General features: G+C 38.2%; 1 protein-coding gene across 3 annotated transcripts in view; it reads left to right on the top strand.

The window, feature by feature from the left end:
- adgrd2 (adhesion G protein-coupled receptor D2) overlaps nt 1–13,510 on the top strand; it is a 49,265-nt gene extending 35,755 nt beyond the window's left edge. For 2 of the 3 annotated variants that reach the window (XM_028035022.1, XM_028035023.1), the window contains 6 exons: nt 892–933; nt 1,062–1,115; nt 1,712–1,859; nt 6,973–7,031; nt 8,238–8,268; nt 8,952–10,657. In XM_028035022.1, coding sequence (XP_027890823.1) covers nt 892–933; nt 1,062–1,115; nt 1,712–1,859; nt 6,973–7,031; nt 8,238–8,268; nt 8,952–9,076 — 459 coding nt within the window. In that variant the 3' untranslated portion in view covers nt 9,077–10,657. Of the gene's footprint in view, nt 1–891; nt 934–1,061; nt 1,116–1,711; nt 1,860–6,972; nt 7,032–8,237; nt 8,269–8,951; nt 10,658–11,561 lie in introns of those variants that run through there. The other variant, XM_028035024.1, reaches the window with a different exon arrangement.
- Nucleotides 13,511–13,970: the final 460 nt, after the last annotated feature.

Below are 13,970 nucleotides of genomic sequence, written 5' to 3'. Positions count from 1 at the left end.
TAAACAAGCCTACTGACTTTAACCATGGGTTGTTATAAAGTTTGAAGTAAATGCTCACATTTTCCCTCAGTGGGAACTTTTAAGGCACTCTCATTTGAAAATATTGGTTTTGAAAATCTGTGTTGATAGAGAATATTTGGACATATGCATGTTTAATATTAATTGCAGTGAAAAAAAATATTCTGAAATTACAGAATGTATTTTTTCAGCATGAGAAAAAAATGTAAATTAAACAAAAGACTGTAAAAGGTGCATTTTGTTTGCACTGACTTGAAGCACAAGTCAGAAGATTCTTGCCCTTTGACTTGGAAATAGTTGAAAACAGCCTCTGTGTTATTATCCAACATCAATACTGTAGAAACAAAAAGGAGGGGAACACTGCAGTTGCTATCAGGAAATATTGCCGCATGTCCTTATAACACAGGTTTTGTGGAAAGACCTGGGAATAAGTTTAAACAATTCATAGAAAATAATTCTTCTTTCAAGTAAAAGCCAACCTTGGTGCCACCGCAGTTGCAAAGCATTGATAGTTGTGTGGAGGGAAAACATTTCTACTTATCTCAATGTCTGGATAAACTCAAGGCCAACAAATATCAATCCCTGAAAAATAGAGCATTTTATAATTTGTCTGCCAAAGATGTAGCCTCTGTTGTTTAAACTTAGGCTCCATTGTGGACTTCGCTCTGAGCTGAAAACCAGACTCTCCTGAATCCAGCGCAGCGTTAAAGGAAGCACAAATGAATAGCAGTGAATTCGCAGTGAATGCTTTCCTTTTATTAGTGGAGAGAAAAAACAGTTTTGCAGAGGTTGCAACGTGGAATGATAAATGGAGACATACTGTCAATAATGGTTTGTTTTCTACTGCCTGTTCATTATTTCTCCTATCCACAGGGCCTGTATATCTTCTTAGTGTATGCTGTTTACAACAGTGAGGTAAGAAGGCACTCAAGTTCATTTTAGAGCTGCTGCTGGGTCTGCAACTAAATATAAAAAAATAAACTGTGTATTTGCACAATATGTGAGGACAAAAGGAGTGAGAATAAAACCTGAATCTGATTTAGGTGAGGAATGCCATAAAGAGGATCAAAGAAAAGAGAAAGGCTCTGTCTTTCACGGTAAGTAGATCCACAACATCCACACACAGAGCCGTGCATGTCACATAGTCTTACTGTTTACCTTTATTTATTATTATATAAAATATTAAACTTTATGGGGGTTTTTTTCAACATCAATCAGATCCTATAAAGAGGTTTTAATGTGTCACATACAGACAATTATGACGTATTTTTATGAAAATGTGCAAAAATGAAAAACCATTCTGCACAATTTCAGCTGCTAGGCTGTAACACATTTTCCATAAGATATCATTTTCATTATGATTTTTTTTTAAAGATCTACATAGTTTCCCCCTGAAAATGTGCTAAACCCAGTGGTAGGAGATCCAGGGCCGTCATCCGGCAGCCAGCTGTGTTTTTGAATTAAAAAATGTTTTAAATTGACATAAAATTGGAAAATGTGACCAGCTAACCATGTGTTATTATTTTAATACAATTAAAATATATACAATTAAAATAAATGTGAATGTTCTTTTTTTGTTGTTGTTGTTGTTTATAACCCACTGAGGGAAACCCTGATCTGAAACTTTCACAGTCCAGCAAAACAGCAAAAAGAGAAGAAATGTGTAACAGAGAAAGTGACTTGTGTTTTGTAGAACTGCTCCCATCCTACCAGCTTCCTTCCCTCCCAAAGGGTTCCAACAACCTCCTGGAGCCGGAGCCCCCCAACCTCCTCCAGCCTGGAAACAAGTGAGACCTCTGGACCCCTCAGCTCCACTTCCACATCACTGGTCATCAAGAACGGTACGCTACAAGTAACATGCTCTGGGTTCCACTAGTTACTCGGTAGAACGTCTCTGACTGGGAAAAGAACATGTTGGCCCATCAGAGATGACACCACCAATGTTCTAAAAAATAAAAAAAATATAAAAAATGGGAAAATCCCATTTCTTTAGATGAGACACAAGAGAGATTTCAAGGTTAAAAACCATCTTCATCTGGAGGAATGAAAAGGAAAAACTCTTCAGCTTTAAAATCAAACTGTTTTTTAATAGGAGAGCAGATCAGTATTGAGACCTGACTGGACTGATCCCTGGGAGCATGTGGTTTGTGTACTAACAACACAATATGTGAACAAAGTCTGGCACATGTTCACAACCTGAACATTCATTGGGTTTTACTTGTTTCATGTGATTTACCAGCACAGAATGGTGATAAGTTCTAAATAAATAATGATGCATGGTTTAAAAAAACAAAATTCAAAAACAACCCAAAAACTGTGGTTCAAACGAAGCTTAATTTTGTCAAAGCTTGTTGACAAAATGAGAAACTTATGAGAGAATAGCTTTCATGGCGCCGCTTTCTGCATTTAGGTATGTTAAAGAGGCAGGACTATGTGTTTTCCAGGCACACAGAGTCATCTTAGAGCACAAACAACTAACTATGTTACCTCCAGTTTATATATATATATATATATATATATATATATATATATATATATATATATATATATATAAAATACTGTATATATCAAATGTGATTTAAAAGAAACTTGATTTTGTAATTTAGCGCTTTGAATTTGGGCTTTGTCTCTTCAAACAGACCAGCTCTTTCTGAAGCTCTGCCTTCACATGGCTCCTCTATTAACTCTTTACCAAAGTTTCTACCAGCGCTGTACTGAGATGTAGCTCCTATAATGACCTCAGCAGATGAGCATTTACATCAGGTGTTTGCTAATTGCTGCTGGCTAGTCTGACATGTGTGAAAGAATGAAGGCCACACTCTAGGTGTGTTTTTAATGAGGGAATAACATTTTTACGTGATTTAAAACAAACACAAAAAAAATCTATTTTACATAATACTGCCCCTTCAAGGGCAGCAGCTGAAAAATCTAAAAATGTACTTATTATTTTACCAGCACAAAGAATTACTACTCATTATATAAAGCCTTATTAGTCCAAGACTAATAAGACTACTTCAGAGAAATGATTCTATGTATCTGTGCTGGATGTTTATTCATTTCCTGGCAGCTCTACTTCTTTGTGTTTCACATGTTCTAAATGGTGGAACTTTTGAGTTCGACTTGAAGATTGCTTAAAAGTTTTCACTTCTTTGGTAAAACTTTGTAACAAAGCAACGAGACAACAGACCTTCAGCTGAGTGTACTTTTCTCTCTGTACTCTGTACTTAATGAAGAAAAAGGAATACAACGAATGCACAATAGTTATCTCCTATTCAAGAAGCTGAGAAAAAAAGAAAAAAACAAGGGACGATTTTTCAAACACCAGCATTATTGAGCTTCAAACGTTCATGATTTACACGACTGAGTTGTATTAAAGTTAGTTTGATATTAAAATGACAGAAGATCGCAGCATACAGCTATATGTGTGTCTTGTCTCTATGCTGCTGTAATCGCGAAATAATTTCCCTGCTGGGATGAATAAAGTAATTCTATTCTATTCTATTCTATTCTATTCTATTCTATATACTGCAGCAGTAGATTATGGCTCATCAGTTTCATAAAGATGCTCTGCTTTTCTCTGATGTAGGAAATGCAGATATGTACATTTAATTCTCTTGTGGTTTTTATCTTATATATAAATGCGCATTTATTTTATGCTGGCAGCGCAGTCCAGAAAAGTTTGAATAGTAAAGCTCAAAACGTCGTCATGTCAGCATCAGCTCTTAAAACGCCTAAAAGGTGTCATGACCTCAGGGCTACCAGCAGATACAGTGTTCAGGATTTCATCTTTTCCATTCCTCCTGCAAACAAAAGAAGAGAAGAATAAGAACTCTGTTGCTTCAATTTTAAATCAAAATTCTCCAGAAATTCTCCGTCTTTAATAGGTCAGCAGTCGTCAGTAGGCCTGTTTAATGCCGATACCTTTTTACTCTCTTGCTTTGGCAGTTTGGGCAGAATGTGAATTTATTGGTTTTGTTGAAAACTCAACTGATGTACCTCAGAGACAGAAGAGTAGCTCTAAAAAACCTTTAAGTCACGTCTGAAGACCCTGCATACTGTCTGACTGCGATTCAGATGGAGACTGAGGGAGACGCCAAGGGAAACAGCCACAGACCTAAAGTTTGAAATGATCCTTTAATCCATCATTGGATTATAGGCTCCAAATTAGATTTCATTAGCCACCCTCGTCCTATGTCCATGCTTTATGTCAATGTTCTCTCTATAATAAGTGGCTCAGAAGGTAGGAGTTTATCCTGTAACAGTGTGTTATCGTTTCAAATTGCTGTTCCGTCTGTCTCAGTCTTTTTGTCCTTGGGCGTTTGTCAGTCTGCCTACAAGGTAGCTTCCCACCATCAGTGTGTGAATGTCTGCACAAATGGGTGAATGACTGAATGTAGTGGAAGGCGCATTGGTGTCCTTGGACTTGATAAAGAGCTGTAAAAATGCAGACCATTTACCTTTTACTGTGCCTCAGGAAAGCCTTCACAGATCTTCACTTTTTCCACATTTTGTTGTGTTACGGCCTTATTCCAAATTGTACAAAAGTAATTAACCCGTTTAATCCCACTGGCAACAATTGTTGCCAGACATTTTTTCTAACTTCTGGAAGATCTAAAAGAATTGTTTTGCCTTTTGGCAGCTAATTGAAGTTTTAAAATAAAATAACAGGGTGTCTACTCTAAGCAATATCAATTTCATGTAGCTAGTGTGAAAGGTCACATGACCAGACCTCTTTACTTCCTGCCTGTAACACTGGAGGTAAATGTCAGTCACAAACCTGTACAAGAGGAATTCAGTAAAATATTTAAATTAACAAATATAAATAAAATGTTTTGAACATATGTTCTTTGAAGTGTTTTCTACTGATATATAAAGAAAATTGTATCCCTTCATTCATCTTTAGATCTTAAGAAGAGTGAATGTAAGCATGGCAACAATTGTTGCTGCTAGCATAATACATAGACAGCACTATGCTGTGTGTCCATAGCTTTGCTGTTTATTCTATATGCCTCACTGTTTCATACAGCTTAAAACTATCGGATATTTTAGATCTTCTAGACCTGAAAGAATCTCAAAATGTTGTTTTCTACATCACTGTCATTCCCACAGTTGAAACCCTCCAAATCCCCACCACCACCACCAAAAGGCGACCCCTTTCACAAAGTGTAGCCTATGCACTGCATGATCAATACAAGATGATGCCACTGCTGAAACTAGTTTAGGACAGAGCCAAGGTGTACTGTAGTGTTTGTTCTGCTAAAACAAGGAGAATTTCATCCTAGATGCAGATTGGTTCATACTAACATTTTCACTTGACTTTGCCTCATTGATGAAATGATTAAATGAAGTCAAAGGTCATGAATGTTTATGTATCTAAAATATTTTGGAACACTTTTGTAACCATTCTTTGTTATAATAGATTATGTATGTCATGATTTTAAAATTTTTTTTATATGTGTATATAGGCCAGATTTGTGTAATTTCCCACCGGCAACAATTGTTGCCGAGTATAAAACCTACATTTTCACTAACATAACCAACATAAAATGTAATAATTCATAAATATCATGTGTTAGGGAGGTCCAAGGATTGAAATGCATGCACTTATTTTGCAGGAAAAAATTGGGGATTAAACGGGTTAATTAGAATTGAAAACTAAGAAATCAGATTCATATAAATATACACAAACTGCCATCAAGCTAAAAATTGAGACATTTCCACTGATCATCCTTGTGAAGTCTTTGTGATCAATTCAATTGACTTTGGACTTGATTTTGAAAGACTCACACCTGTCCATAGGTGGTCCCACAGTTAACAAAGCAGGTCAGAGGTCAAACACCAAGCATGAAGTCAGAGGAACTGTCTCTAGACCTCAGAGACAGGATGATCTTGAGGCACAAATCTTGAGAAAGATCCAGAAAAATTTCTGCTGCTCTGAAGATCCCAGTGAGCTCAGCGGCCTCCATCACTGGAAGTCTGCTGGAAGCAGCAGGACTTTTCCTGAACTGAGTGATTGGGTGTAACGGGCTTTAGTCGAGGTGGAGACCAAGAACTTGATGGTCACTCTGTTGGAGCTGAAGGGTTCCTTTGTGGAGAGAGAAGAACCTTCCAGAAGGAAAACTATTTCTTCAGCAATCCACCAATCAGCCTGGATCTTAGCTCGGCCAGATGAAAGCTGCGCCTTAATAAAAGGCTCATGGCAGCGAGTCTGGAGACGGACCTCAGCCCAAGAGAAACAAGATTCTCAGCTCTGAGGAGACACAGATTGAACTCTGATGTGAATGCCAGGCATCATGTTTGGAGGAAATCAGACACAGATCATCATCAGGTCAATGCTGTCCCTACATTGAAGCACGGCGGTGGCCGCTTCATGCTAGGGGGATGTGTAGCAGCAGCAGGAAGTGGTAGTCTAGTCAGGATAGAGGACAGATGATAACAAAGCACAGAGATACCCTGAATGAAAGCCTGCTGCAGAGCATCTTGACATCAGTTCAAGCAGGACAACGACCCAAAGAACCCGGCCCAGATCTCTATGGCTTCAGAACCTCCTTGGGAATGTCCTTGAGGGGGCAAACCATCAGATAGAACATCTGTGAGATCTGAAAATGGCTGACAGACACTTCCATCCAACCTGAACATGGAGGTTCAGGTTGGATGAAGGCTGGATTATGCTTTAGGGAACTAATTATGCTTTAGTTCCCTAAAACATAATGCATCCCTGACCGGCAATTTGGCACCAAGATAATAAAGTAAATGTATCAGTGAAGGAATGTAGAACTGGCAGATTTCATTCTTTTCCCATTGGACTGTTTACATCTTCTTCTTCTTTGTGTTCTAAAAAGCTTTGCTTGTGTTATATTCAGGCTGACTTACTTTTTTTGACCTTGCATAAACAAATATGTGGATCTCGAGAGACATTCAGCTGAAATAAATGATTTCTTCTGCTTCTTTCAGAGAGTTTCAAAAAGGAAAGCTTTGTCAGTTTCTCTTTGAGACACGCATCAGGAAACCAAGTGAGTAATTTTTGGACCACATTAACATTTTCTAAAATCCCAAACAAAGCAACAACTAAGGAAACTGTTGATTATTTCTTTGTTGTAACAATGCTTCATGGCAGTCAGTCTTATTATTCCATTGGAAAGCTTGTTTATTTCCTTTCAGATGAACACATCTTTAGAAGGAAAATGCATCTGTGGACTAAGTAGCAGAGTTGAGTATGTGGAAAAGTATGTGAGTATGTGACGGTAAACTGGAATTGCATGGGCTGTAAACAACTATCAAAATAAGAGATCTTAAAGGAGACCTATTATGGATCCTTGAGCTAGTTAGGAAAGTTCTGTGGGCTACACAAAACATGTTCATTACATGTTTTGCAAATAGTCTTTCCCAGATGATGAGATTTCACCTGGTCAGTTCTGACTAACGGATTATGCAAATACGTTGCTGATCAGTGTTTACACTTTATACACGTGAAAATAGCTGTGAGTTTACCCACACACTGTGACTCTGTGGACGTTACCAGGACTGAACAGAGATGAGATGAGAATGGAGCAGCATTGTGTCGGGGCAACAGCCAGGATGTGTGGGTCATTCCTCTGGGAGTTAGTCTGTCATGTACACTGACCACTCATCACCATGTCTTTCTCTAATGAACACAGCTTTAATCCTGCAAACCTTCACTGTAAATCTGTAGAAGACTGCCTGTGGTTTCTAAGTGCAGGCGCAGCTTTATCTCTCACTTCTATCTCTGACGTCCGCCATTAAATAGAGCCTGGCTTTTCATTTGGAGTTTGAAATGGGGATTCCTCCACATGATGCTGCAGCTTATGTAGAAGAACCGCATCAATCAAACATGGCAGAGCAGACGCCAAATAACCACTGTAGCAGGATCCTGCTGGTCATGAACCAATCAGGTTCCTGACCCTGAGTGTCTGCACCTGATGTACCAGAAGCTCAAAGAAAGAACCAGTAGCAGATTGTGCTATTTAGCATTAGCCAAAAAGAATCGGCATGTTCTTCACACACTCAACTCCGTTCCTCAACCTTCTAGTGTATTCCCTTTATACATGAGGAACCATATAAAGGCAAATAAACAGGATTTTTACCTGTATTGTTTTAGTCTTGTTTCAACAAAGAAACAATTGACCACAATGTTCTTAGTTCTTTGCTATGTTTAGAAGTTAAATATGAATACACAATGTTTGTTTATTTATTTACAGGTGGTGCAGCTGACTGGGTTTAAACCATCAGGTACAATATTAGTTTGTTTCAACTTTGTATCAGATGTTCGCACTACACTTTGTAACTTTTGTAAAAAATAATATGTTTTTGTACATATTTGTTAAAAGTGTCACCATGTCGTGACAGTGTGTTATGAGACAGTCTGTGAGAAGATGGATCTCCTCCCTGAGCTGCTATTGTCGTCTGAAGAAGAAATGCACGGCTCTTGACTTTGACACAAAAAATGCTCTTACTGATGCTGACTAATAATCAAAAGATGTAATCTGTGAAAGAAGGGCTAAAAACCAGCCAACCTTTTCAGTGGTCACATCTCCGTCTATTTTCCAAATATGTATTTTTGGATTTGCAAGGGAGCCTCTACCCTTGGCAGTAAGACAGAGTAGACGTGTTGGAAGTTAACAGATTTCCACTGTTACTAGTGTGACATGGAGCTACTCACTCAGACACATTTTTGACATTTTTAGTTGTTTTTTCAGGCTTATAGTCTTAAGCTTAGAATTAGGTGATGGAAAGCCTGTCTCGGTTTATTTGTGGCTTATAATAAATTGCCCACTGTTTCTGGAGGGTGAGGGTCTCTTGCTTTAGCCTTTTATTTGTTGTTATATGCATTTTGAAGCTCAACGTCCCATCTGGTTGTGATTCAGCAGTGGGATGTACTTAAATTTGTGGCTGTCACTCTATTCTCTTTATAGATTTTGATCAGGAGAGTATTTTCTGCACATGTGAAAATGACTCCTTGTGCACTAGCTTGAGTTTCTCAGAAATCAGATTATACATAGCAACAAAACTTGACTTCCAATGTCCAAAGCTAGGGTAATGTCAGCTTCCTCAGAGCTGAGGAAGTTTGAATCAATGATGGGCTTTTAGTTCACTTGAGCAAACTGGTTTAAATTGCTCCAAGAAACGCAGGAGTGATATGTTTTGTACAAAGAATGTTAAGAGATCTGCATATAATTTTAATGCACACATTTGTATTTTATTGGATCCAAGACACTCCACTGAATTCTCAGTGCTGGTTTGAAACAGGTTTACAGATGCAAATAATGTGTTTCAAAAGGAAACCTTGACCCTAACCCTCTTAAATATTTTTTGTCTTCATGTTTATTGAGCAACTTTTAATATCTAACAAAGATATCCTGAGTAAATACAAGAAGTAGTTTTTAAACAAGGATGTGTCTATGAAGAGAAAGAAGCATTTCCATCTAACCTGGCCCTTTGTAAAAAAAAAAAAAGGAAAAAAAATAGATCCCAGATTTCAGTAGAAATATTTTAATCGTAAACAGACAGTTTAAGGTCAGACCATAGAATCCTCATCACAATTAAGATCAGACTCCAATTACAGCCACTTCAGACTCTCCACTTTTTTATCCAGTCAGAGGTGAACGTCCTGCTGTCCTGTTGCAGAACTCCAGTCTGCTTGAGCTTAATGTCACAGACTGATGGGTGGAGTCTCTCCATCAAGACCATCAGCAGAATTCAGGGTTAAGTGTGGCAGGTCATTCACTTCCTGAAGAAGCAAAGCAGTCTTACACCATCACCCAACCTCCATCTTTGACTGTTGTCATTAGCCGTGTATCCATCAATGTTTTTGAAATGTCACATTAGAAAAGGGTGATGGAAACCGCAAAATTTGAAATAATCTTCATAACTTTTCTTTAAACTAATTTGTATAGTTAACTGAGCTTATTGTGTTATATAATAACTAGAATCAATTGGATTCTATATGTGATAGAATTGAAATGATTTCTTGTGACCTTTCAATGGTGTTGGGGTCGCTGCCGACTCTGTTCAGTTGTTAAGTGCATAAAAGCAGCAGATTAATTTTGTTTAAAAAAGTACTAAAAATTGGAATCAAAGCTGCAGTATGTAACTTTTATAAAAATATGTTTTTTACTGATCTGTTAACCATGACATGACATGACAGTGTGTTACGAGAGACAATCTGTGAAAAGATGGATCTCCTCCATCTTGTCCCTGAGCTGCTATGGTCTTTTGAAGAAATGCATTGCTCTGACCAAAACCAACCAATCACAGCCAGGAGGAGGGGCTTAAAGCTGTCAGTCAACCTTGTGTACTCATTACTCAATGCGCTAATGGAGTATTGAGCAATTAGCACATTGTACACTGTAACAATTTACTTTTACAGAAAAACAGTTTATGTCCCATCATTGGTGTCCAGGCTAACCAGTCTGAGCTGTCATGTTGTAGGGAACCAGCTTTATGTCGCAGTGAGGATGTGAGCGGTGCTGTTTGGCTCTGATTGGTTGTTTTTGACTGGGAGCATTTGAGCAGATCACAGCATAAGGAAAAGGCAGGTGACCTTGATTTATTTTTTTTCACAAATTATCTGTCTTTTATTATACTATCATAACATAATGACGGTTTTAACAAATATGTGAATAAAAATAAAGGGGAAACCAGGTGTCATTACATTTTTGGTTTTTATACATCTGGCCAGGTTGGTTTAGATAGCTTTATTTTATCAAATAAATCAAATCATCTATGATGATCTAAACCATTTATCCATGATAAAAAGCCAAACAGAAAAAATCTGTAAGAGAGCAAATATGTTTGGCACAGTACTGTAAATCAATGGTTACGTTTATTACCAAATTGTTCTTCTTATAGTGTCCTCAAACCACACACATGTGGGAAGTGGCCTCGAAAACGTAGGATGTGCCAGCATGTGTCAAGTCAATGTAATATATCAATGTACATTGATTTTAGTTATGCAATATATAAAACAGTCCAGGTGTTTTGGAGTATTTTTGTGATGAGCAAAGCCTCAGACAGGAAAGAGTCACATGTGATGCAGAGAGCTGACTGGAGGCGAAGCAGAAAAATAGGTTTTCATTTGGTGCCGCATCCGTTCTGTGTGAAAACTGCGCCCTGTGCTCTTTGTTGAAGTGAATGTAGAGGCAGACACAACAGATGGGCTCCATACTTCCAGAGGGTTAAATCGTTGTCAAATGTTCTAAGTGGATAGGCGGCACTGACGAGGAAATCTTTCATAGCTTCTTTAAACGTCCCAGAAGAACCCGATGGACGACGTCTGAGTGCTGCTGCAGCGCTCAGTCTGGAGACAAAGCAGAAGTTCATTCCCTTAATCTGGATGGACCAGCAGTGGCCATTCACACTATCAGCCATTAAGCACTCCAACACCTGCTCTCTTTCACTCCGCCTTTCACATCCCTCCCTTCTTCTGTCCTCCTTTGTACACGAACACACTCAGAACGCAAACACACGACACGTGAGACAGAGCCAGGAGTCGCTGCTAATGCCTTTCACTTTCCTTCACACAGGTTGCTGAGCTGCAGATGGGGAGGCTCGCCTCTGTATTCTACACACACACACACACACACACACAGGATGGAGAGCAAGAGGACAAGAATGGAAAGAGGAAACTCCACAGTCATCTACTCAACTGAACCCATCAGCTCATCACTTTCCTAATAACTCACTTATGTAATATTTTACATTTCTTCAGTGTAGCTCAAGTAGTGATGAGACTTAAACTCTCATTAATGAGTTTGATTCATCTTCCCAACATTGCAAAGCACAACATTTTTCACATTCTTCAGCTGAAGACAGAAAGGTCTGGATACTGTAAGTAGAACCAGGACTTGGCTCATCCATCCCGTAACCCGGCAGTGTGGAACTGGACCGACGCACCACTAACTCACTTTAAAGCATTTTTATAGTTTAACGTTTGTGTTTCTACTTGACACAATTTCCTGTGGTCTAAAGAGACAGAACGCAGGTGTGTGAATAGTCATTATCTTACCAGCAGTCAGAGTCGACCTAGTTACGCTTCCAATCAGAAGTTTATATACACTAATCCTCAGGGTCGATAGCAGCGGTCCATTGACCATGTAACTGTGGAATTTATATTTCAAAAATAAATTTGCTTAATAGAGACTAGACAATTTGAAAAAGAAAAATACTCATGTTTGTCGATAAGACGTTTTGGTGTGAGGTGGGGGGTTTTTTGCCCATAATCAAAATGTATTTATTTTACAAAACTGCAATAGAAACATTTTTTGGCATCAGTTGAGTCACATGATCAATAACCATGAAGAACAAGATGACAGGACGCAGTTGGACAGTGGCTTCCCATGTGTTTTAATGACTGATTGTGTGGACAATTTTATTCACATGTGATTTTAATTGCTTTTCTTATTTAGTGGAAATGCCACCATTTTGAAATTGCGGGGGGGGGGGTTCGACAAGTGTTGCACCCGTGTGTAATAGAAACACAGCTAGAGCAACAAAAACCCCACCAATATTTATCTCATTTGCAAATTAGAAATAAATCACACACATTCTGGACCCGTATTTACTCCAAAACCAGTTTCCAGTTCAGTTTGGGGTCATCGTCCTGCCTGAACCTTCGCTTGGTTCTCTTGTTTCAACTGTTCCAATGTTTATTGGAGGTGTAGTTGAAGAAATGGAAGATAATCCTTTATCCTTCTTCTTCCACCTGCTTTGTTTGACACATTAGTAACACTGGCACTAAAAGAACCTTCAGTATGATGCCACCAACACCATGCTCAAAAGCTGGTGCATTGTTCTCTGGTTTAAAACGCCCAGCTTATCTCATCCATTCCTATTTCTTGTTATTATATCCAGACCATTAAATATTTGTCTTGCCTGAATGAACAGAGAGATTTTCATCTGAAAGTATAAAAAAGGGCCATTTTACTTCTCAGTTCATGTTGATGATCCACACTGCAGACATTGTGGCATCTTCCATTCTATGATATCCTTGATTCTTTATCGTGTCTTGGTTGTTTCCAAAAATTCCAAAACATTATTCTAATGCATAAAACATGAATCTGAGAAACTCAGGCTTGTTCGCACAGTTATTCTTTCTCAAATAAATTAAGAGTTTTTGCCAACTAATTGTTCCACTTTGAAAAAAAGAACAGTTGGGATTCATGATTAAAAGCTCAATTAATATGATATTGATTCTGATGATGAGTGTATGTAAGCTTTTCACTGGCACAGTAAATACATTATCATGTAGTCTTATCGAGACTTACATTTGTCAGCTTTACATCAGTTTGTCTCTGCTTCATGTGTTTGGGGGGGATACTGTCTACACACTCTGCATGGCGTATTGATGAAACGACAGTACAGTAACCTGTCTGAGGGCTTATGTTGACAAACATCAAAATGTAATAAAAAATGTTGAAATAAAGTACAGAGCAGTTAGCTGACGAGCTAACGCCCCACTACAGTTCCTCTGTTACATGTCGGCCTCTTTCCTGTTTCGTTCCATTTCTTCTAAGGCCAAATGAACTTCATTTCATTGATGCTACTAGTAAAACACAATAACATCCGACTTGGAAAAAACATTTTAGAACAGCTGTATTTGGGGAGAATTCAGCCTTATTTATTTAAATAGCGACCGTTCTTAGTAAATGTTGTGAAAAGCAGCAGTTTTCTATACACTTTATGCCAGATAACACTATATGTGTACTATATGAAAAAGGTAAACATTTTTTCACAGTCTGATGTTAAACTATAGAGAACTTTTCTTTCTTTAAGGTCAGTCGGCATTATCAAAATGATTTCTATTTTCTGCATGGACTACAGTCTGCAAAAGCTCTGATGTCAGAGTTTTGCAGCACCACAATGCCTCAAACTTCTCTACTGAGCATTTGCAACTTCACTCACTCATTTCAGCAACTCCCAGAACTGAACCTGTA

This window comes from Xiphophorus couchianus, chromosome 12 (genome assembly GCF_001444195.1).
Source record: "Xiphophorus couchianus chromosome 12, X_couchianus-1.0, whole genome shotgun sequence".
Lineage (NCBI taxonomy): Eukaryota > Metazoa > Chordata > Actinopteri > Cyprinodontiformes > Poeciliidae > Xiphophorus > Xiphophorus couchianus.
The sequence above is the reverse complement of the archived record's forward strand: the minus strand, read 5'-3'. Positions and strand labels throughout refer to the sequence as shown.